This window comes from Danio rerio, chromosome 17 (genome assembly GCF_049306965.1).
Source record: "Danio rerio strain Tuebingen ecotype United States chromosome 17, GRCz12tu, whole genome shotgun sequence".
NCBI classification, from domain to species: domain Eukaryota; kingdom Metazoa; phylum Chordata; class Actinopteri; order Cypriniformes; family Danionidae; genus Danio; species Danio rerio.
The window spans coordinates 5,888,963-5,912,500 of record NC_133192.1 but is presented as its reverse complement, the minus strand read 5'-3'; the positions used below and the strand labels follow the sequence as shown (position 1 = coordinate 5,912,500).

The window sequence follows — 23,538 nt, the reverse complement described above, 5'->3', positions numbered from 1 at the left end:
ATGCTTTTCTTCTGGAGCGCACAAAGCGCGCAATGACAAAACGCGAGGCGCGCAAGGCGCATAATCAATAACCTCCATGCATTTGGTCTTTTCCCACTGCTCAAAATGCGCACGCCGCGGGTCAGGCCACAGCGGAGTTTTCGTTTCATGCAGAGCATAAATGTTTTTTATTTCATTAATTAAATAACTATTTATAAAGATAAATTATCAAAGTGACACAATTCATTTTCCAAGCCCTTTATCCAAAATCTAAGCACTTTCAAAGCTTGAAAATTGGCTATAGCCTACATTAAAATTGAAACATTTTCAAAGATTTCCAGCACCCGGCAAATGCGCTTGAGTGCTTATTAAAATTATTTTAATAAGAATAAGAATAAAATAAGAATAAAATCTTGATATTGATCTAAGCTTTAACTACATTATATGAGTATTAAATTTGTTAGAAAATCGATAGGACCTGCAGCTGTAAATATTTAATTCAATATTTTACACAATCGGTTATGAACTATAGCCTAAAAATATAAACATTATAGTCATCCATCGTACATGCCTACAACCAATGACTATTTTTCTATGCTTGTTTAACATAGCCTACACAAAACCTTTCTTAAGTTTTAAAGTTTTCTCTCTCACCCTGGTGCGTATGAACTTTTTGCAACCTGTCCTGAAGTGACTGCCGACGAGAAAAAGAAAGCAAGCGCGAGTGGAGAAATTAAATTATTTATTCCATCAACTAACACGTTAACTAGAATAAACTAAAATAAACTTTGTCAAATATAATATTGCCATATCTGTGACAAAACTAGATTTTAAATATTCTCCACGTAGACACGGTCTTGCGCAACAGTCGGGCAATGATTTAATTCAAGTTTGTCTGGAAACACTAACTTTAGGAGCCTGCTAAACATAGGCCCATTATAGCTGATTATGTTTATTATCAATTCTATATTATTCAGAGTATAAAAGCACCATGTTAGCATGCAACATTGTTACCGAATTGAGTTTTGAACATTCGAACGTGCGTTAACCTTTAACAACACACATGCCATAATACGAATTAAATAACAAGGTGATATCTATTTAAGTTTGATTAATTGTGCAACCTTACCATTCAGATGTCTCAGAGGTTAAAGTTTATTGGTTTACACACCCAACAGATATCCACAAATAGGTCTTTGGTCAAGTTTTGAAAGCATTTATCTGATTTTCATAATATGTCAACTGTCAATTTCAGAGCAGTCACGTCCGTAACGAAGACAAGTCACGTCCGTAACGATAGTTTTTCCTCATTAATGCAAAAATGAAAAACTAAATAAAATTAATTATATATGTCCCATGCAGAGCCAACCCTTATCCTTTTGACTGTTATATATTTTTTTGGCTTCTGCATTTTCATTCACAGAATTTTCACAAAGTATGTCAACTCACAAAACTCATGTCTTTTTTTTGTCACGTCCGTAACGCATTCATTTTGCCGTCATTTTAAATATAAAACACCTGCATAGACTGATATTTTTTTGATGCCTGAACTCCATGGTTAAGGGGTAAGAAAAATATAAACATATATTTCAATATACTGTTAACATATACCTTCTCTGAGAATATACGTTTCATTTTTTTACTGCAAATGTCACGTCCATAACGCTGGAATCAGCCATATATATATATATATATATATATATGTGTGTGTGTGTGTGTGTGTGTGTGTGTGTGTGTATATATATATATATATATATATATATATATATATATATATGTGTGTGTGTGTGCGTATATATATATATATATATATATATATATATATATATATATATATATATATATTTTTATATATATATATATATATATATATATATATATATATATATATATATATATATATATATATATATATATATGTATGTGTGTGTGTGTGTGTGTGTATATATATATATATATATATATATATATATATATATATATATATATATATATATGGGTCAATGACATGACGCTCATTTTTTTGTGTCCATGTCTTTTAAATAATTTCAAGTAGGTTACAGTTTCAAAATAAATAAGCAAATTACTTGCATACATTCTCTATTTTGAGGACCAAGTGTAGTTTTTTGGTTTTAATCAATTTTAAGATAATTTTTAGGGGATTATTGAAAGAATGTCAATGTGGTGTAACCAAAAAAAACTGGTACCAAATAGTTTACCTTGTTTAAAAAATGTGAAAGCCTCAAGGAAATATTGTATCAGCTAGTCTGGCATAATTTTACATTAGAAATATTTAAAAGTAAATAAAGGTAAATATAGCACAATTGTTTTAAATATTATAATTCATTTGGGGAATTTTGTCTGTCACCTCAAATTTCTGAAATGTCAAGATGGTGTAACCACCATTTATTGAGCCATTTTGTTAATATTGTGCACAAAACAGTTAGACAGGAAATTGGATCACAGAGAAGAACTCTTGATAAGACTAATTGCTGCATGCAAAGGTTAGTAACTCTTCTTAAAATGTGAGATACTTTGACCTTTTTAAGGTATGGTCAGCTATTCTTACATATGCATGTCAAATGGTAAGACCCCAGAAATGCACTGATAATTGTTCAATATTATAAAAATAAGTTTTATATTTAAAAGTTAAATTTGAAATATTCCCACCAAGCCCATGTGCTTACATAGATGTTAGTGATAATGCCTGTCAAATTTCATTTTAAGTTGAAATGTCAAGGGGTGTAACTGGTTACACCATTTGACTCATATTGCAGGAGTCTTTCTGTTGGGGGTCAATTTAGTCAAAAATCATTAGTTCATGATGCTGATCAAAAATGTGACATAAATTAAACTACTATTTGGAACTATTTGTGTTCATAGTGTAGATATATTTATTTTTGTTTGAGAAATAGGTGCTTAATCCACAACCTTACTATTAAAGCTCTGTAAACCTAGGATAAAGTTATTTTACTGCACAACAAAAATGTTTTTTTTTTATGTTAATCCATGTTTATATTCACACAATATAATGTACACACTCTCTCATTCACACACACATTCATACACTACAGTCAATTTAGTTTTTCTAATTCACCTATACCGCAAGTCTTTGGACTGTGGGGTAAACTGGAGCTCCCAGAGGAAACCTATGTCAACTCCACACAGTAAGCCATCCTGGTCCATCTGGGACTCAAACCAGCAAACTTCTTGCTGTGAGACAACTGTGCTAACTATATTAGCCACTAAATCACCGTCCTTTGAAATGTTGTATGTATTTTTTTTCTTCTTGAGAAAGTCTTATTTCTTTTAGTTTGGATAGAATAAAAGCAGTTTTCAAAATGTTTAAACAGATTTTAAGGTCAATATTGTTAGCCTTCTTAAATACAGAACAAACCACAGTTACCCAATGACTTGGCCAATAAATCTTAGTTGCCTAATTAACCTAATTACATTTTTAAATGTCACTTTAGGCTGAATACTAATGTCTCACAAATGATCTAGTCAAATATTATGTGCTGTCATCATGGCAAAGACTACGGAAGAAATCAGTTGTTAGAATTTAGTCATTCAAACTATTTTTTTTAGAAATGTGTTGACAATGATATTCTCTCTGTTAAAGAGCACTTGGGAATGTATTTTTTAAATAAAAGAAAAAATTAAAATGGGAAATGAAACAAGGTTGACGAGCCTCTATAGACTGGAGCACACAGCCTTAAGTTTTGGAGGTTTTCATACTTGATGCGCTCGCTGTTGTACTATTATTATTAACAACTGGAGGTGACTCGGAGGAACTTTAATGATAAAAAGTTGAGAGTCAGAAGTTGCTAAACAAATGAATTTATTTACAGCTGAAATCAGTTTTTTTTTTTTTTTTTTACAGCATGTCTAATAATATTTTTTCTTCAGGAGAAAGTCTTATTTGTTTTATTTCGGCTAGAATAAAAGCAATTTTTAAAAGCCATTTTAAGTTAAAAATTATTAGCCCTTTTAAGCTTTTTCCCCCCGATAGTCTACAGAACAAACCATGATTATACAATAACTTATCTAATTACCCTACCCTGCCTAGTTATCCTAATTAACCTAGTTAAGCCTTTAAATGTCACTTTAAGCTGTATAGAAGTGTCTTGAAGAATATCTAGTCTAATATAATGTGCTGTCATCATGGCAAAGAGAAAATAAATCAGTTATTAGAAATGAGTTATTAAAACAATTATGTGTCGAAAAAATGTGTTGAAAAAATCTCTCTGTTAAACCAAAATTGGGGAAAAAATAACAGGGGAGCTAATAGCTCAGGGGGACTAATAATAATTTTGCATAATTCTGACTTCAACTGTATAAAATAAATAGGTTGTGGATAAGTTGTGGATACACTCATGTAATGATTTGTTGTCAGTCAGTCGTGTATGCTTGCAAAAATTGGCCTTTAATCCCAGCACCAAGGCAACAACGAGTAAGCAGCAGTTCTTACGTACTAGTGTTTTACGTACAGTGTTTGGCAAATTGTTTCTAAATAGCTTAGAAGTAAAATAGTGGATTTTTTTCTAATATCATCTACTTATTTTTATTTTACTTAAGCCAACTGAAAAGAAACAGTGATGGAAAAGGTGGTAAATGTTGAACATGTTTCTTTAGTTTGTTAATATTCTATTGATGAGGGCCACACATTTAATTAAAGGATGTTATTACTTGGTGTATTAAAGTTCAGCAACTTGGATTCATTGTTCTAAACACATTTGTCAATGACAATCCCACCCCCCTCAGATATTGTTCCTCAACTGTCATTACAATATGAGACATGGATACACCGTTCATGCGCCATGATGATTTCTTGTTGCCAGACATTTTGGTTAACATTTAAAAGAAATTAAAATCACTTCAGCTGAAATTGTTGACTATCATTCTTAATTTGAATTGATATTACTTGTCAATTTCAAAATCTTTGGCTGTAGAAGCAACACTGTCAGGTGGTGTAACTGGTTTGTGTCAATTGGTGTAACCAGTATTTTACATAAAAATATAATTATGTACATGGAAATAATGTGAAATTAAAATTAAAACACCCAGTTTAGTGTAATAAAATAGTTTTTAACATTTTTTACATAATTTGTCAAAGATTATTTAGAAATCAGAAGTGTTTTTAGCATGTGTCCGGCCGAATATTGCAAAAACTCATTAAAATGTACGTGTAGAGATAATGCGAATAAAATAAATGTTATTGTGGTATTTTAAAATGAAGTATTTATTTTAGTGTGTACACTTGCAAATCATCTAGGAGGAGTAAATTATTTAATATTTCACAGTTTTTGGCAGTTACACCATTTGACATTTTCAGGTGCATTCAGTCTTAATGTTTGTAAAAAATGGTATAAATTTTATTTTTAATTACTTAAAATCAACATGAATACAATCTGTACATTTTAAAATATCTGACGGATGCTTTTAAATCAACTTTATAAAAGATTTTTAAATTTCCCATCTTGCCAAACCTGTTTTGTCACTGACCCATATATATATATATATATATGTGTGTGTGTGTGTGTGTGTGTGTGTGTGTGTGTGTGTATATATATCTGTATATATCTGTCTAAAACCTATGAATAGTGGAAAAACATGTTCTATAATTGTGTATTAAAAGCACCCGGGTCTCCAGGTTTGTCATGGCCTCTCTTTTTGGCTTTAACAAAATTATCCATCAAGTATTTCTAAACTTTTTTTTTTTTTACAAAAACTTTCCTCCTTTCCCACTGCCGTTGCTATTTCTAGCCAAGGTTTATTGTCCATATGGTTCTCCCTATGACCACACGGACGGATCAGAAAATAGTCTGTACAGTCGTACCTGTTTCAGACAAAATCTCTTCGAAGTGTTTCACATTCAACTTAACTGAATCGCTCAACTGTTCGCTCGAGTCTCAAAAAAAAGTGCACTCCGCAAAACGGGCGCACCAAAAGTGAGTCTTGGCAAACACAACAATGACGTCACATTCGACGCACGCTCTCGAGCAAATTAATATACACGTCTAGTAAAAACCAGGCTTTGGAGGTCGGAAGAGTGAGGTTTACCTGCATAGCACTTTGCTAACTGGTCTTTGTTATAAAGATGTTCAGATATTATCCCTTCAAGTAATAAGACTTATATTTCTAGCCTTGATTGGATGGTTAGAAGCATTTCTTCTTTTCATTTAAGATTAATGTGTGCTGATTTATCATAAAAAAGCCCAGGAATGTGCATTAAGAAAGTTAATAGAGTCGATATTAAAGTTCAAGCTGACTTCAAAGCATATCTGCTGAATAGGCGTAATCACAACAATATCTCCTTTCTGGTTAATGATTACACAACACATGCAGCACATAAACACAGCATTGCATTGGTGGCATGCTTTAATTGAAGCAGTTGTTCATTTGGCTTCACACAGCCGTGACTGCATGACACTGAGAGAATAACCTGCAGCTTCACTCTCTCACAGCTCTCTCTCACAGCCATTTCAGTGCTAAAGAGAATGAACGACACTGTGACTTTATGACCAGAATCCATCATGGCAGAGCAATTAAAGCCCACATGAACTGGAAACTGCGACTTTTTTGTGACACAGTTCCAAGAGAAACTAATTATTATATGAGAAAATAGTGGGCGTGGTTTGTTTTTTCCTACTGCGAGCTGATTGGATGTAGTAAAGTAGGCATTTCATTCAGAAAGATCTGGAAAATTGTTTGTGGAGAGTTATGACAACCTAACAGCCTCCTCCTGCTTACCATTTCTGTTTGTTGACAAAACTAACAGCTGGGGGGTGTGGTTAAGTATGTTAGCCACACCCAATACCTCACACAGACCTAATCTGAGAATTTACCTAAATGCCAACAAGTGCATTTGATGAGTTTATTTAAAGATTATAAGAGTAAACAGTTTTTTTTCTTCTTAATGCCATGCACAAATGAACAGCTCAGCACACTAATAATTTAACAAATATGTTAATGAATACAAATTCGAAGAGGAAAAAATAATAAAATAAATTAAAATAAAATAAAATGAATTAATTAAAATAAAATAGATTTAAAAATAAAATAAATAACATTTAAATTAAATGAAAATGTATTTAATTAATTAATTGAACAAAATAAAATAGATCAAATAAATAAATAAAAAATTAATAAAATAAAAAATAAAACAAATACAATAAAATACAATCAATTAAACAACAACGACAAACAAATGTAAATAAATGCAGTGGAAAATAATAATAAAATCAAATAAATAAACGTAATACATAAATAAATTAAATAAACTAAATAAAATAAATAAAATAAAATAAATAAAATGAATAAATAAAAGATAAATAAATAAAATAAAATAAATGAAAAAAAACTAATAAATAAAATGATAAAAAAGTAAAATAAAATAAAATAAAATATGGATGGATGAATGGATGGACAGGCGGATGAATGAAAACAATAATAGATAAATAAACAAAATTAAACCCCATCTCAAGTATTTAATATTGGTGACTAAGTAGACAGTCACACACTCTGGAAAAGCAGAACTCATGTGTACTTTAAACAGCAAGTGTTAGCTTGAATGTGAACTCAGGGGGTATGGTATTTCACCCACTGCCATCAACACCACAAAATATGACATTTGAGGAGAGCCGTGTGAACATGTGCTGGAGATACACACGCTGTGTTTGTGTGTAATGCCTTCATAATGAGAATTCCTCAGCTGTCCAAACACAAGCAGGTTGACTGCTCAAATTATAGACGCAATGGTCTTGGTATGAGGCTCATTAAAATGATCGTTTCTATTTTTAAATGTATATTGTAAGAATTCACAAGTGTTTTTTTTTTTTTTTTCATTTGTTTACGGTTGTAAAGGGACTAAGCCGAACAGAAAATGAATGAATGGATGAATGGATGAATGGATGAATGAATGAATGAATGAATGAATGAATGAATGAATGAATAAATGAATGAATGAATGAATGAATGTTTATGGTAGTGAACTGCATTATGGGATGTTGCTCTCTGCTCTGTCAACTTATAAGGTTGAAAATTCTACTCTACAATTTAACTAAGTGACTTTTATTGACATTTTAGTAGTTTAAATATGTATAAGAAATAATATATAGAAAAAAAGTCTGCAAAATAACAGAAAATGTTCTGGCAGTTTATTACAAGGTTTTTGTAGCGTAATATACAACACCAACACAGACAATACATCACTTTAAACTATTAAAAAATATCCATAAGTTACTTTTTCTAACTTTATAAAAGATGTTTGAAGAAAGCTTAAGCTCAAACAAACAGTAAAGAAAATAAATAAAAAGATACAGACAACTGTTAATTTACGCTTTATAAACTGCCTATAAACTGCATTATATAATTGTTTACATATTTATTTTTTAGCTGTAATGTCAATGTAAACAGTCTGAAAGTTGTGCATGATAAAGGCCATATAGTGCATTCCGGATCACACACGTATGAACTATTCTATTTCATTTTATATGATTCATTCGTTCATTTTTCGGCTTAGTCCCTTTATTTATCTAATGATGGAGTCATTGAAAAATGTAAAAAGTCACAAAACTTCAAATTTAAAAAAAAAAAAAATAAATAAATACCATTATTTAAGGTTTCTTATTGAAGTGCTATTTGAACTATTTGGTTTTTAGCACCTTAATTTGGCAACCATTAAACATCGTCTGGGAAATGGTTTGAATTTCAGTTAAGTAAAAAAAAAAAAAAAAAAAAAAAAACTTTAATGTTCTGTTTGACAAAAAACAAAACTATACATTACATGGGTGAGTGTATACACTACCTGACAAAAGTCTTGTCGCCTATCCAAGTTTTAGCAACAACAAATAACTTGACTTCTAGTTGATTATTTGGTATCAGAAGTGGCTTATATGAAAGATTACGCTTATTTACCAAAATAAAACATGATCATGGTTTGATTTTGAATTGTTTAGTGAGGACAGTAAGGTCTGACGTTGCTTAGACAAAAGTCTTGTCACAGAACAGAAATAATGTCCAGTATAGAATATAAAGTCATGCTGCAGTGGAGACAGAATGAATATTGTGTCTGACTCCATCATGATCTTGGAGGATTGCATCCATACATCTCTGCAATGACTCAAATCACATTAATAAAGTCATCTGGAATGGCAAAGAAAGTGTTCTTGCAGGACTCCCAGAGTTCATCAAGATCATTTGGATTCATCTTCAATGCCTCCTCCTTCATCTTACCCCAGACATGCTCAATAATGTTTATCTCTGGAGACTGGGCTGGCCAACCCTGGAGCACCTTGACCTTCTTTGCTTTCAGGAGCTTTGATGTGGAGGCTGAAGTATGAGAAGGAGCGCTATCCTGATGAAGAATCTGCCCTCTCCTGTAGTTTGTAATGTAATGGGCAGCACAAATGTCTTGATGCCTCAGGCTGTTGATGTTGCCATCCCCTCTGCAGATCTGAATGTAACCCCAAATCATGATTTTTATATAACCAAACTTGACTGATTTCTGTGAGAATCTTCCTCCATGCGGGGTCCTCTGCAGTATTTGTGATGATTGGGATGCAGATCAACAGATGATTCATCAGAAAAATCCACCTTCTGCCACTTTTACAAATGATCAACTAGAAGTCGAGCTATTATTTGTTGCTCTTACAACTAGGATCATCGACAAGACTTTTGTCAGGTAGTGTACAAGTGCATAAGTTGATAGTGTGCCATTTAGGATGCAACAAGGTATCTCTCAAAACAAAAAGTGAACTTGAAACTTTGAATGTATTGAAAACAATCAATACATTTTCAAATCTTTTGTCTGTTCAATGTCAACACGAGTAACACATTTGCATATTCCCACAGTAATAATCAGTAATCCACATGACTACAGAACGTGAATATGTGCACATTGTAGAATTATCTACAAATAGCCTAGTTCATCTAAATAATTCAGCAGTTCTGTTCCATTTCTTTACATTTTATAACACAAACGTGCCCATTCAAGATATGGTTATGGCCTTGCACATACTTGCATATATTGCTGGCATTATGAATGCAATGACCTTGCTATAATGTGCTAATGTAGGTCTCTTTTTATCGCATCAGAAATACATATATAAGTCTTCCTGTCCCCAAACGTGTGAATGCAGTGTATATAAGCATAAGTATAAAAAGCAGGCAATAATCTAAGATTCATAATAATTAAGTGCTTTGATTGAATGCTAAAAGTGTCTCATCGTTCTCTTTATTTACACGCATTAATGAATTCATCAGAATAAATGCAGAGATGTGCATAAAGAACGTTAATATTGACTTTAATGCTTATACTTGAATATATTTCAGACATTATAAATACAATGACCTTGATGTAAGATTAAATACTTATGCTCATGAATGCACTAAGGAGGATTTAAATATGCACTATTTATGGTACATAAACTGGAGATACTCAACAGTGGCCTAAATCTTCTCTTTTTATGGCTGAAAACCACTTAAAATAATACTTGCATGAAGTTTACAGCAATTTTGATTTGATTTACTGTGCTGTACATAAACTCGCCTCCACAGGGAGCTTTTCAAGACACTTTCCAAAAAATTAATTTGCAGAAATATGATGATTTCTGAGATTCAGACTCTTCAGCCAAAAAAAAACATCGCAAATATCCTCCAGAGAACACAATCCCAGAATGTACTGCCACAAACCAACTTTAAACCACAAGCTGTTCTTTCCACTCCAAAACCAAGAGAAATGCTAATTATAAATATGCTTACAGACACATTGAACTTACAAACACTCCAAAAATATTGAAAAGTATATGTTTAGTCTGCACTAATAGCCTAGTGGTTAAGTGCATCAACATCTAGCACCATGGTGCTCACGGTGACCAGAGTTTGATTCCCAGCTCGAGATCCTTTGTCGACCTTTCCCCTGTTTTTGCTCCCAACACTTTCCTGTCTGTAACCTCCATTGTCCTTTGCAATTAAAGATGAAACACTTCTAAACAATTATTATTTAAAAAAGTATATTTTTGGCAGTTATGCTAGTTACTGTGAATGACAATAATATTTTTATTTACAATTAGAAAAATGAATAAATTAAGCAAACAATATGTGTGACTCAAGGTTAGTTAATTGATGCATTAACAAATGAACTAATAGACATTTGTATTAAATGTGCCCATTTTTGAAACTTAACCAACATTGTATATTTTTGTATATTTACAATTGTGTAATATTTATTAAAATCAATTCATATCAAAATCTCATTAAGTTTTCATAGGAAAACATATTTTACACAGACATAGGCTAATAAATTAATATTACAATATTATTAATATATTAATGTTATATATGTTATACATAATATATGATGTTAATAACTGAATATTAGATTAAAAGCTTAATTAAGTTTTTATTATGCATTAAGGTTATATGAAAGGTTAATATATATATATATATATATATATATATATATATATATATATATATATATATATATATATATATATATATATTAATTATAAAAAAATATATAAAAAAATATATATAAAAAAGGGGGGGGGGCTAATAATTCTGACTTCAACTGAATTTATATATATATATATATATATATATATATATATATATATATATATATATATATATATATATATATATATATATATATATATTCTGACTTCAAATATATATATATATATATATATATATATATATATATATATATATATATATATATATATATAAATATATATTCTGACTTCAACTGAATTTATATATATATATATATATATATATATATATATATATATATATATATATATATATATATATATATATATATAATAATAATTTATAATTTATATATATATATATATATATATATATATATATATATATATATATATATATATATATATATATATATATATATATATATATAATTATAATTAATATGTAATTAGGCAAGTTAATGTATAACGATGGTTTGTTCTGTAGATTATCGAAAAACTAAATAGCTTAAAGGGGCTAATAATTTTGTCCCAAAAATGGTTTTTAAAAAATTAATAACTGCTTTTATTCTAGCTCAAATAAAACAAATAAGACTTTCTCTGGAAGAAAAAATATTCTCTGGAAGAAGAATTATTAGCCCCCCTGTTTATTTTTTTCCTAATTTCTGTCTAACAAAGAGATTTTTTCAGCACATTTCTAAACATAATAGTATTAATCAATCATTTCTAGTCACTGATTCATTTTATCTTTGCCATGATGACAGTAAATAATATTTGACTAGATATTTTCAAGACACTTCTATACAGCTTAAAGTGACATTTAAAGGCTTAACTAAGTTAATAAGGTGAATTAGGCTAGTTATTCTTTAACGATGGTTTGTTCTGTAGACTATCGAAAAAAAATTAGCTTAAAGGGGCTAATAATTTTGTCCCAAAAATAGTTTTTTAAAAAAACAATTAATAACTGCTTTTATTCTAGCCGAAATAAAACAAATAAGACTTTCTCCAGAAGAAAAAATATTATCAGACATACTGTGAAAATTTCCTTGCTCTGTTAAACATCATTTGGGAAATATATAAAAAAAAAAAAAAAAAGGGGGGCTAATAATTCTGACTTCAACTGAATATATATATATATATATATATATATATATATATATATATATATATATATATATATATGATAATAATTTATTATTTAACATTATATTAATATATTATTTATTGAATCATAATTTATATATTTAATGCTTAAAAATACACCACAATAGCACATCAACACAGTAATACTATATTTCATCAGTTATATCTCTAGCTTGTATCCGTTTTATCTTTTCGGCTGTCTATTATTTATGCTCATTAGTCTTCAAATCCTCTGTAAACACTGCGGGTGTTGTGAAGGTTTCAGGACAAGCAGCTTTTCATCTCACCAAGCTCCCAAAAAACAGTTCACAGATCATCACTTCAAGTCATTTCCGTTTTGATGTGACCAGTCAGACAAGACACTCAGAGTTTTCAGACACATCCATAAAACCAGAGAGAGTCATGAGGAGGAGCAGTGGATGAGCAGACTCCGACTGAACACATCACAGCCAATGAGCAGATGTCGAGATCACCACTGTCAGAGTGTGTGCTGTAAATGAGCAGTCACTGTCTAACAATGCACACGCACTTCTGTCAGTCACACACACACACACACACACACACACACACACACACACACACACACACACACACACACACACACACACACACACACACACACACACACACACACACACACACACACACACACACACACACACACACACACACACACGTACAGTTTTAAATTGTCTACAGAACAAAGCACTGTTGTTCAATAACTTGCCTCATTAACCTAATTAACCCACTTAAGCCGTTAAATGTCACTTTAATCTGCATACTTGTATCATACAATAACTAGTCAAATATGATGTACTCAAGTATTATGTCATCATGGCAAAGTTTAAATGAATTAGTTATTAGAAATTAATTATAAAAAAAATGTCGAGGCAGTGGCGCAGTAGGTAGTGCAGTCGCCTCACAGCAAGAAGGTCGCTGGGTCGAACCTCGGCTCAGTTGGCGTTTCTGTGTGGAGTTTGCATGTTCTCCCTGCCTTCGCGTGGGTTTCCTCCGGGTGCTCCGGTTTCCCCCACAGTCCAAAGACATGCGGTACAGGTGAATTGGGTAGGCTAAATTGTCCGTGTATGAGTGTGTGTGTGGATGTTTCCCAGAGATGGGTTGCGGCTGGAAGGGCATCCGCTGCGTAAAAACTTGCTGGATAAGTTGGCGGTTCATTCTGCTGTGGCAACCCCGAATTAATAAAGGGACAAGAAAATGAATGAATTAATGAATGATTAACAAATGTTCAAAGTGTTGAAAAAAATCTATAATATCGGGTGATTCAAAAAGAATACAACAATTTTCGGGTTGATGTCACTCGAGTGTCGGGCGGGGGACATATTGAACATCTATGAACTTGTTTTCTACTTAAAATAATGTTGTTAAGTACTCTTCACATTGATTAATTACCCAAGGTTGCATCATGTTTCTGTGATTAAATACAGCTTTTCAAAGTTGTGACATTCTTTTTGAATCACCAGGGGCCTCATGTATCAACGCTGCGTACGCACAAAAACTTTGCGTACGCCAGGTTTCACGCTCAGAATCGCTCACGTTTGGATTTACTAACAATGAACTGAACGTGGGAATGTGCGCAGCTTCACGGCAGCTTTCTGGCAGGCGTCCGCACATTTTTTGTGCGTGTCTGTTTTATTTCCATTGGCGACTCCTAGAGGCAGTTGTGTTAAATTCCTCTCTACAAAGTGTCTGAGCCTTGCAATGGCAGCTGTGTGAGACGGGTTCATATAGTAGGTATGTAAGATTTCCATACCATACAGTTGACCAGCTAAACATTAAAGCGCAAATTGCAGCAGTCGCAATGTAATCTGAGCAATCTACCGCACGCACATTGCTATAAAGACACTATCTGAAGATGAATTTGCATGCGTGAATCAGAAACATTTCCATTCAATAAATGTGCAAATAAAATATGATGCACAAACTTATTGATGATTCCTACTTGTCTTTCTCTTGATAAATAGTGGGCAAAATCTGATATGTAGCGGGGGAAAAAAGAATAAAGAATTTATCAGACGCTGGATTCGAGCCGAGTTGACGCTCGAATATGTCTGTACATGATCTCATGCTTCTTATGAGGTGCGCCACTGAGACCGCTTAGGGTACTGCAACATTTTTCAGTTATAAACCACACTATTTCTTTTTTAAATGCACTCAGTGCGATGTTCAGACCCAACTGTGTTAACCGTATCAGCTAAACTCCCACTCTATTTTTTTCTTTTGTTGTTAATTCCGGAGAACAAACTTGCAAATAACACCGCTTTTCTCTGGTCTACCTCCAAAAGCAGCACCTCCATTTCACATTCTGTTCAAAGTTTCTCTTTTTGCTTGCTTTTGCCGTTGCTTTTTCGTTGGGTTTTGCCATTAGCATAGTCATTAGCATATTCATACGGGGGAGGAGGCAGGGAGGGGTTTTGTGCTCGTGCATGTTGCGCTCAGTTTCACGTTCATTCAGATGTACAAAAGAATATGCGTGAGATTCGGCGTTCGCAGTGTTTCATACATCTGAATTTTTTTCTGCGTACGCACATTTACAGCTTTGTGCGTACGCAATGTTTTAGTAAGATTTCCACTCAAGTCTTCGTACATGAGGCCCCTGGTATATACAGTTGAAGTCAGTTGAATTGGATTTTTTCTTTTTTTTTAAATATTTCCCAAATGATGTTTAACAGATCAAGGAAATTTTCACAGTATGTCTGATCATATGTTTTTCTTCTGGGGAAAGTCTTATTTGTTTTAATTTAGCAAGAATAAAAGCAGTTTTTAATTTTTTTAAAGCCAATTTAAGGTCAGATTTATTAGCCCCTTTAAGCTATATTTTTGACTGTCTACAGAACAAACCATCATTACATAAAATACAATACATACAATAACTTGCCTAATTACCTTAACCTGCTTAGTTAACTTAAATAACCTAGTTACGCCTTTAAATGTCACTTTAAGCTGTATAGAAGTGTCTTGAAAATATCTAGTCAAATATTATTTACTGTCATCATGGCAAAGGTAAAATAAATCAGTGACCTGAAATGAGTGATTAAAACTATTATGTTTAGAAATGTGCTGAAAAAATCTCTCTGTTAGACAGAAATTAGGGAAAAATAAACAGGGGGGCTAATAATTCTTCAACTGTATAATTATGCACATTTGGGAAGAACATAACAGACTTACAGCGATAAATCTATTTTCTATAGATGCATGCACGCTGCCTGTGTGTTTATCTAAAGCATTTTTCTCAATTAAAATATAAAACAATGTTTATAAATTGATATTTTTCTGATCCCATTAACTCTGTGGCAGGCAAGTGCACACATAGGGCTCAACCTGTGCAGCGCACATGCCCTTTTTAGTCTTGGATAGAAAGTTTTACATGTGTGTGTGGTACATTCTGGGTCACTCCCGGTGCGGTGTGTGGTACATTCCACGTCACTTCCGGTGTGTGGTACATTCCCTTTCCGTAAGGAATCTGTAATTGTAAGTTTGTTTCGGGCCTTTTTTTTGCATCTTGTTAATTTTTTTTATAAAATGTAAATTTGTTTCGTCCTTGGTAAAATTGTTTTTCCTATGTAATTGTGTCTGATGATAGATAAAAAGTTTTTCAAAATGTGAATTTGTCTAGAGCTTTGTAATAGTATTTCACACTTTGTAACTTTGTTTTGCAATTCCCGGCCACCATATCTGCCCTTTTAGTCACTCGGCAAAACTACAGTTCGAACCGCTGTGGTTAAAACCCATTCCTACAGTATTGTTAGGACACAGGGTTACAATGTAACCTGCTCATCTATTGTTTACGTTACAATATTTGTATTATTTGCTAATTACTCTATTACTGTGCAACGGTGGTCATTGAAGCATTCTTTGAGAGCCTTCATGACTGAATAAATGAAATATGCTAATTTCCACCAAGGCAACCCGGACGTGCTGACATATAATTGGATAAACTGGCATCGGGTGGGTTAAATGACCAAAACAAAAACAGCCATTCCGGCACATAACTCATTTTCACACATTTCCAAAGCAGAATATCTGACTTTAACATTGTTTTTCAGATAAACAAGAATGTTCACTAAGCATGTTTCTGAAATATCTGCAAACATATTATGGTATTTTCATGCTTCAGAGGAGTCAAAAACGTACATGCAGCACCTTTAAAATACACTTTATGTATTTTTGTTTTAAGATTTTACTGCAAATGTCACATAGATAACACTGGAATTGCTTGGTAACACTTTATTTTAAAGGTCTATTTGAGTATTAGTAGACTGTCTGCTTAATATCTGTTGATACTGCTCCTTCAACAGACATTAAACTGACTATGAGAAAATTTGCAAGTACATGTCTACTTACACTAACCTGAACCCCAACCCTAACCCCAACAGTCTACTTATAATCTAATGAGAAATAGTTGGCATGTAGATGAACTGTAACTTAGAGTGCTTTCAAACCTGCCTTATTTAGTTTGATTGAATCGCACTAGAGTTCGTTTCCCCTTTTGGTGCGGTTCGTTTGGGCAGGTGAGAATTCAGCAATCGTACTCAAGTGCGCACCAAAAGCGGACCAAATAAGCGTACCGAGACCTGCTTGAAGAGGTGGTCATGGTACGCTTTCAAACGAACCCTGGAGCGGTTCGTTTGTGGTGAGAATATGATCCGTACCAAAACAGGTCCAACCGCAAAAAGTACTGCGCGTTTTGGACTAATTCAGCTGCTTTACCAACAGAGAGAGAGAGAGGGGGAAACATTACCTGATGGATCGTTGGTAATATTTCTGCAAGATGAGCATGTCACAGTTTAGCTAAATTAATTCACGTCTCCTCCTGAAGTGACGAGTGATGCATTAAACACTGTTTCCCAGCCGCGGCCGCGCTTCATTTTCGTAATGTATAGTTTGTCTAAAGCAGGGATACAATCAGCCAGCGCAGTCGTCCCTCCAGAGTAAAAGCTTTTGTTTACTTGCGGGAGTTCACTGGCATTCTGACCAATCAATAAGCAGTTTAGGAAAAATGTTCAACAACATCTGGCCAATGAGAGATGTGGATTTTGTCTGATGACTGCATTTTGGTTCGTTTCAACTGGTTCGGATCAAAGCCAGCAGTGTGGTGTGAAAACGACCCAAAGACGGCAGAAGATGCTACAGTGTATCATTTATTACCCTTGGTCCGGATGAAATAAAGTGAACTACGGATGTGAAAGCACCCTTAAATTCAACAAACGCACAATGAAAATTAAGTGTGACCTATTGCTCTGTTGTTAGAACAGGGTGCTACTACAGTGTATTCCCACTTCTCAGCCTCCTTCCTAAGTAAGCAACTGAGTCATGACCTCTGTGTAACTGTGCACATATTAATACAGATCTTCCTAAACACACACCTCCACTCACACACAGCGCAGCAGGACTGAATGTTACCTCTCCACATTGTCCAGATTTCCAGCCGCTCCGAGTCCTCCAATGGCGTAGAGTTTGCCATCGTAAACCACACTGTTGTGTCTGCAGCGCGAGACCGTCATCCGAGACACCAGATTCCAGTTATCCAGCAGAGACATGTAGCACCAGACGTCTGCCAGCGTCACGCCAGACTCCACACCTCCTGAAGAGCAGACAGACAGAAGAGCGCAATTTACACACTCACACCTACATTATCACACATCTGATCAAAAGACATACACTAGAGCGGCACAATATATCATTTCAGCATCGATATCGCAATGTCCGCATCTGCAATAGTCACATCGCAAGATATGCAATGTTGAGTCTGGATTATAGTTGACCAGGAGTTACAGAAATGATTTTAGTTTCTCTATTCATACAGAATTTGTACGATTTATGCAAAAAAACAAGTTTTTCTTTGTAATGCTGTGTTCACACTAGACGCAGTACGTGCAGATAAATCGAGATATTCGCATGTAAATAGACGTGTGAACATTTTAATGGTGCGTTCACACCAGACACGGAAGTAGCGTCTAGCGTGAGTGATTTACATGTTAAGTCAATGCAAAGACGTGAATAGACATCCTGCGGCGCGATGCGCGAGAATGAAGCGGCGCGTGTTGAGCGTTTTGTGCGATTGACGCACTTAACATGCGTATCGCATGTTTCTCACAAATTGCTTAAGTTCGAAAATCTGAACTTTAGCAGACGTTTGCGCCGCTTTAACCAATCAGGAGCTTGCTCTTGTGGACGTATGATTATAATGAAGCGCCTGTTGTTGGTGTCCAGGGGGAAAATCATTCTGCTGACTCAGGCTCAGTCAGAAACACCGCTAAAAGCTTCCATCATCCAGGTATAGTTTCTGGAATAGTTGATGAACTCACAGAGCTTGGTGCACCTCTGAAAGAATCTATAATGACCTCAGACAATTGCGCCGAACGAATCTACGCTGTTTTTCAGCCTCCATAATGCACATGAACACAGCTATTCTCTCAATAAAATCCGTGTAAGCCATTTAGCAACAAAGCTACATTCACCGGGCAATGTGGGGGAAACCGGAGCACCTTGAACCAGCGACCTTCTTGCTTTGAGGAAACAGTGCTAAGCACTAAGCCCCTGTGCCACCCCTAACAGTATTTTATATATAATTTTTTTATTTGTATGTTTATTTATTAATTTACTTTTTAGCACAAAACTTCTTATTCCAAAACTTGTTCCTATGCCTAAGTTGTCCCATGCAGATAATTGTGAACCAAAAGTTTAAATAGCCTTTTTTTAAGCCCAATAAGCCCTTTTTTCCCCCAATAAAAAGGAAGTTTCCTTTGTGTCTTTTTACGAAGAGTCTTTCATCTTAATTGTAAATGTACTGGGACATTAAGAACTCACAGCCAAATAATGGTTAGCATCTTTGTGCACAGCTCAATGGATCTAGTGATAATGTGAGGGGTATGTTGAGGGCATTCAGCAAACTGCTCAGAAGTTGATTTACCCTGTTCATCTCTTTAAAATTCTTTTTATTCTTTCTACACTCCCTAATCCAATGTCCCTTTTTACCACAGTAATGACAACATATAGTTTTCCTAAGACATTTGTAATTTGATGTCTTTTCTGTGTTGACCTTAGTGGCGGCTGCTTCAAATCTGACTCAGTCTTTGATATGAGAGTCTCTTTCCCACAATGCCAAACTGTTCAGATTATTTTTGAGAGTGGTGGAAGACCAGGTGATATTAAGAAATGACAATGCTTCCCTGTATGTGAATGCAAGGCCATCCGACCAGATGCGAAAAAAAAAAGAAGATTCCAAACTTTCTCATGTCTTTTTTTTGTTTTTGTTTTTTAATGTCCCAAATTGAACATTTGTCTCACACACCCTTAAAATTGTAAAAAGCATTTTCATCCATCCCAGATAATAAAATATGGTTGGTACACACCATTTACTCATATACAATCTTCACGAACAAATTCCATCTTTAAAATCGTCACCAATCCTGCGTCAGTGCTTCCACCATTCTCTATTTTTATGATATTTAGCATCATAAACTGACACACAGTCTGTGGTGAAGACAACCATCTGCTTTCCCATCATCCCTGAGTGCACAGCGCTAAATATAAAGCCAGACGCCCGTGGGACGCCAGCAAACGGCGAGTGACACGCTGTCGCTCCGCTCACCTGACAGGTAGATATTATCCCCCGCCGAGACCACCGAGAAGAACTCACGGTTGTAGAAGGGGAGGCTGGCCAGCGGGTACCACTTGTTGTTCTGAGGGTTGAAGCAGGTGACGGCTGTCAGAGAGCGATGGTTCATCCCTACCACCTGTCGACCGCCCACCAGCACAATCACCTCCGCCACACCTGCACACACAAATTCACATACTGGGTTTCAAATGGTGAAGACATTTCATACATTTATACTGTACCAAACTAACTTTTCCTTGAACCCAAATCTAACCTAAACCCCTTTCAGTTTTTATTTTTTCCAAATAATCAATAATTCATTCATTTTCTGTTGGCTTAGTCGCTGATTTACCAGGGGTGACACAGCAGAATGAACCAACAACTACTCTGGAATATGTTTCACACAGCGGATGCCCTTCCAGGTGCAACCCAGTGCTGAGAAACAGATAAACAGTTTTAATATTTGCGATTGTTCTCCACTGCCAATTAAAAAATAGTCTTTAGTATCCTTGTGGGGACAGTAACACAAACAATACAGACATGAATGCGCTCACAGAGCACACTTACACACTTAGAACTTACACAACACACACAAGCATGCACATACACTAGCAAGCTTACACAACACAGGTTTGATGGTGTCTTCAGCATATTGTCAAGCTGCTTTGACAATCCACATTGTTAAAAGAGCTACAGAAATAAAGATGGATTGAACTGAATATTGATTTTCATACTGTACACACAGTATAGAACGTCCTTTAACTCCAAATATACCCCTAAGCCAACCCTCACGGAAACTATTATACAGTTTAGAAGCTTGTTAAGCCATGGAGACCTCAATTAAGTGCCCACAAGCCTGTGTGATTTCAGGTTTAAGGATATAAAATAAATAACACATGTGCATTGTCATATTTTACGTTGATTTCCCATAGACATAACAACTTTTTTTCCCGCAAAAGCCTGTTAATTCAAGCCTGGCACAGCCAGTGACTCCTAGGAATAGACTAGGTGGCAACCAAGAATAGTTTGGTCGACTACTGGAGAGTACAGTATGACGGCACAGAAAGATGGCACCTGGGACAGTATGGGTTAGCACCCCAGCCTATGTCTTTCATGGAGGAGAACTCAAATAAGCTACGGAAAGCCCTACAGAGGGACACCCCCAGGAGATACCGAGTGGGGGGAGGATGAGATCTCCAATCGCCAGATCAAAGGTTAACGACCCATGCAAATGAACAGACGACGAATAAAATATGTGGGACATGCATTTGCGGAAAGCAGTGTAAGGCTTTGCAGGACGTTCACTTTGCAAAGTCCTCAGTCGTTTGGGCATTACAGGCGTGGCAAAGAAAAGGGACATTCGATCCGCAAGTGAAGCCGCAGAGAAGGCCATAAGGTGGCTGTGGATTAAGAGGGCAGATCCGTGGACTGCTGTTGGGACACAAGTCGGGATTTGATCAACCCCGCCTGGGTCACCTGGGTGAGGGTATATGATGTTGAGAGACCCGAAACACCCAATGATCCCAGGATACATCACTGGTAATGTGTTCCAAATGCATCCATGAGATGTTTCTTGCATAATTCAGAGTAATGTAAAAGTAAAGAGAAAGTAAAGAGGCTGAATGGAGGAGGCTCGTTCTTTATCCTCGCACTGCAGATGCTATGTTGTTCTCGCTAGTGAAGCGTTCAATTTTTTTTGTGATCAACATTTTATTGACTTTAGATTAACAAAACAAAAGACATTCAAACAAACAAACAAACAAACAAACAAACAAACAAACAAACAGGGGAGGGGGAGCAACAGACATATCAACAATTTTCAATCTGAAAGATTTACATGGAGGATTAAAAAAAAAAAACCTTGACATGGTAATTTCTTTAGATAGTCCAAAATGCTAGAAGAAAAACATTGCCATGCATCAATGGTACTAGGTCTAGCTTTTTTAATTTGGGCCATTGTAGCTTCACAAGTCACAATTTTAAGGAGACTATGAATCTTTTTAAAGTCTTTTTAAAAATTACTTTTTAATGTTACTTTCCTTTAAAGTGCGATGACACCCCCCACTTTCGGTTCAGGTCTACCTCAGAATTTTTTCAAAAGATGCATCATAGTGGGCGTGGAGCTCCATGAGCAAAGAGCAGGAGTGGGCGTGGCCAGGGAGGAGAGCGAACAACTGTCGTCAGTCGGCTCACAAAAGACACAAACCGTGAGATGCATGATTTTATAGTTTACAAAGTTAAAATGCAAAGAAATAAACAGTAATTTAATGCCCTGCTACATTTGTTATTAGTAATTTCATATACACACAACCACAATTTATATTATTATAAAGATAATCGTGTTCATATAAACACTATAAATAAGTACTTCTGCCTCAATCCCCGGGTCTGAATGCAGACTCAGAGCAGCAGGTCTCTTGCCCTGTCTATTTTAACCATTAGCCCTGTTGGTAATCTAGACGATTTAGGCGAACACAGCAGCACGGCGATGTGTCTAAATGTGAACGAACTCCTATTAAAGACAACATCCGCCATTCTCCAATTCTCGTACTACTCTCCCATATAAAAAATGCTTGCAGCACACACACAACTTTGCTGTATCTGCACTGACAGCATCACAGGGAAAAACATGCAACAAACCCCATGCATCATGGAAGCAAACACATATGAGCCTTTATGAATGGCTAAATACTGTGTGCCGTGGTTCCGTGGACGCGGTCTCATCCAGTCATCAATGTGTCTCACAGCTTAGAATTGGCAGGTCTGCCTTGCCTTCGGGGAAAGCAAGTACAGTCATGAATAATTAAGGAGCCGGCTCTTCTCATAGGATAAGAAAACTCAGCTTTGAATAATAATGAGAAACCGACGCGTCATCTTTGCACTTGCAGTTTGGCGCTGCGTCGCTGATTTTGATCCCGGCCCAAAAATCATTTTAAACCCAGAAACTGAAATTAGCTGACAAGAGCTCAAAATTATCTGTTTTTTTCCCACAATTAAAGCTTACAGGTGCAAACATTGTCTTATCTGATGCTCAACATACACACATCTGTTAACATCTTTAAAAAAAAAAAGCACATTTTGTTTGGGAAAGAAAATTGGGTTGACATCAGAACCCAATCTCAGGCTGACATCAATGTCGAACGTCCAACCTAAGATCAACCAAATATCAACGTTTAATTATGTTTAAGCTTGACGTTGTTTGGATGTTACCATTATTGCGTCTATCAGACGTTAGATTTTGGTTCCCATACCTGACGAATAAATGCCTGTATTTGACATCAGTATGACGTTGGTTTA

The 23,538-nt window shown here is 34.9% G+C and overlaps 1 protein-coding gene across 4 annotated transcripts in view; it reads right to left on the bottom strand.

The window, feature by feature from the left end:
• Positions 1 to 23,538, bottom strand: part of LOC100334314 (kelch-like protein 29) — a 380,138-nt gene that overhangs the window by 67,043 nt on the left and 289,557 nt on the right. For all 4 annotated transcript variants that reach the window (XM_073928104.1, XM_073928106.1, XM_073928105.1 and 1 more), the window contains 2 exons: positions 20,236 to 20,418; positions 18,045 to 18,225 (listed from right to left, as the gene is read on the bottom strand). In XM_073928104.1, coding sequence (XP_073784205.1) covers positions 18,045 to 18,225; positions 20,236 to 20,418 — 364 coding nt within the window. The remainder of the gene's footprint in view (positions 1 to 18,044; positions 18,226 to 20,235; positions 20,419 to 23,538) is intronic.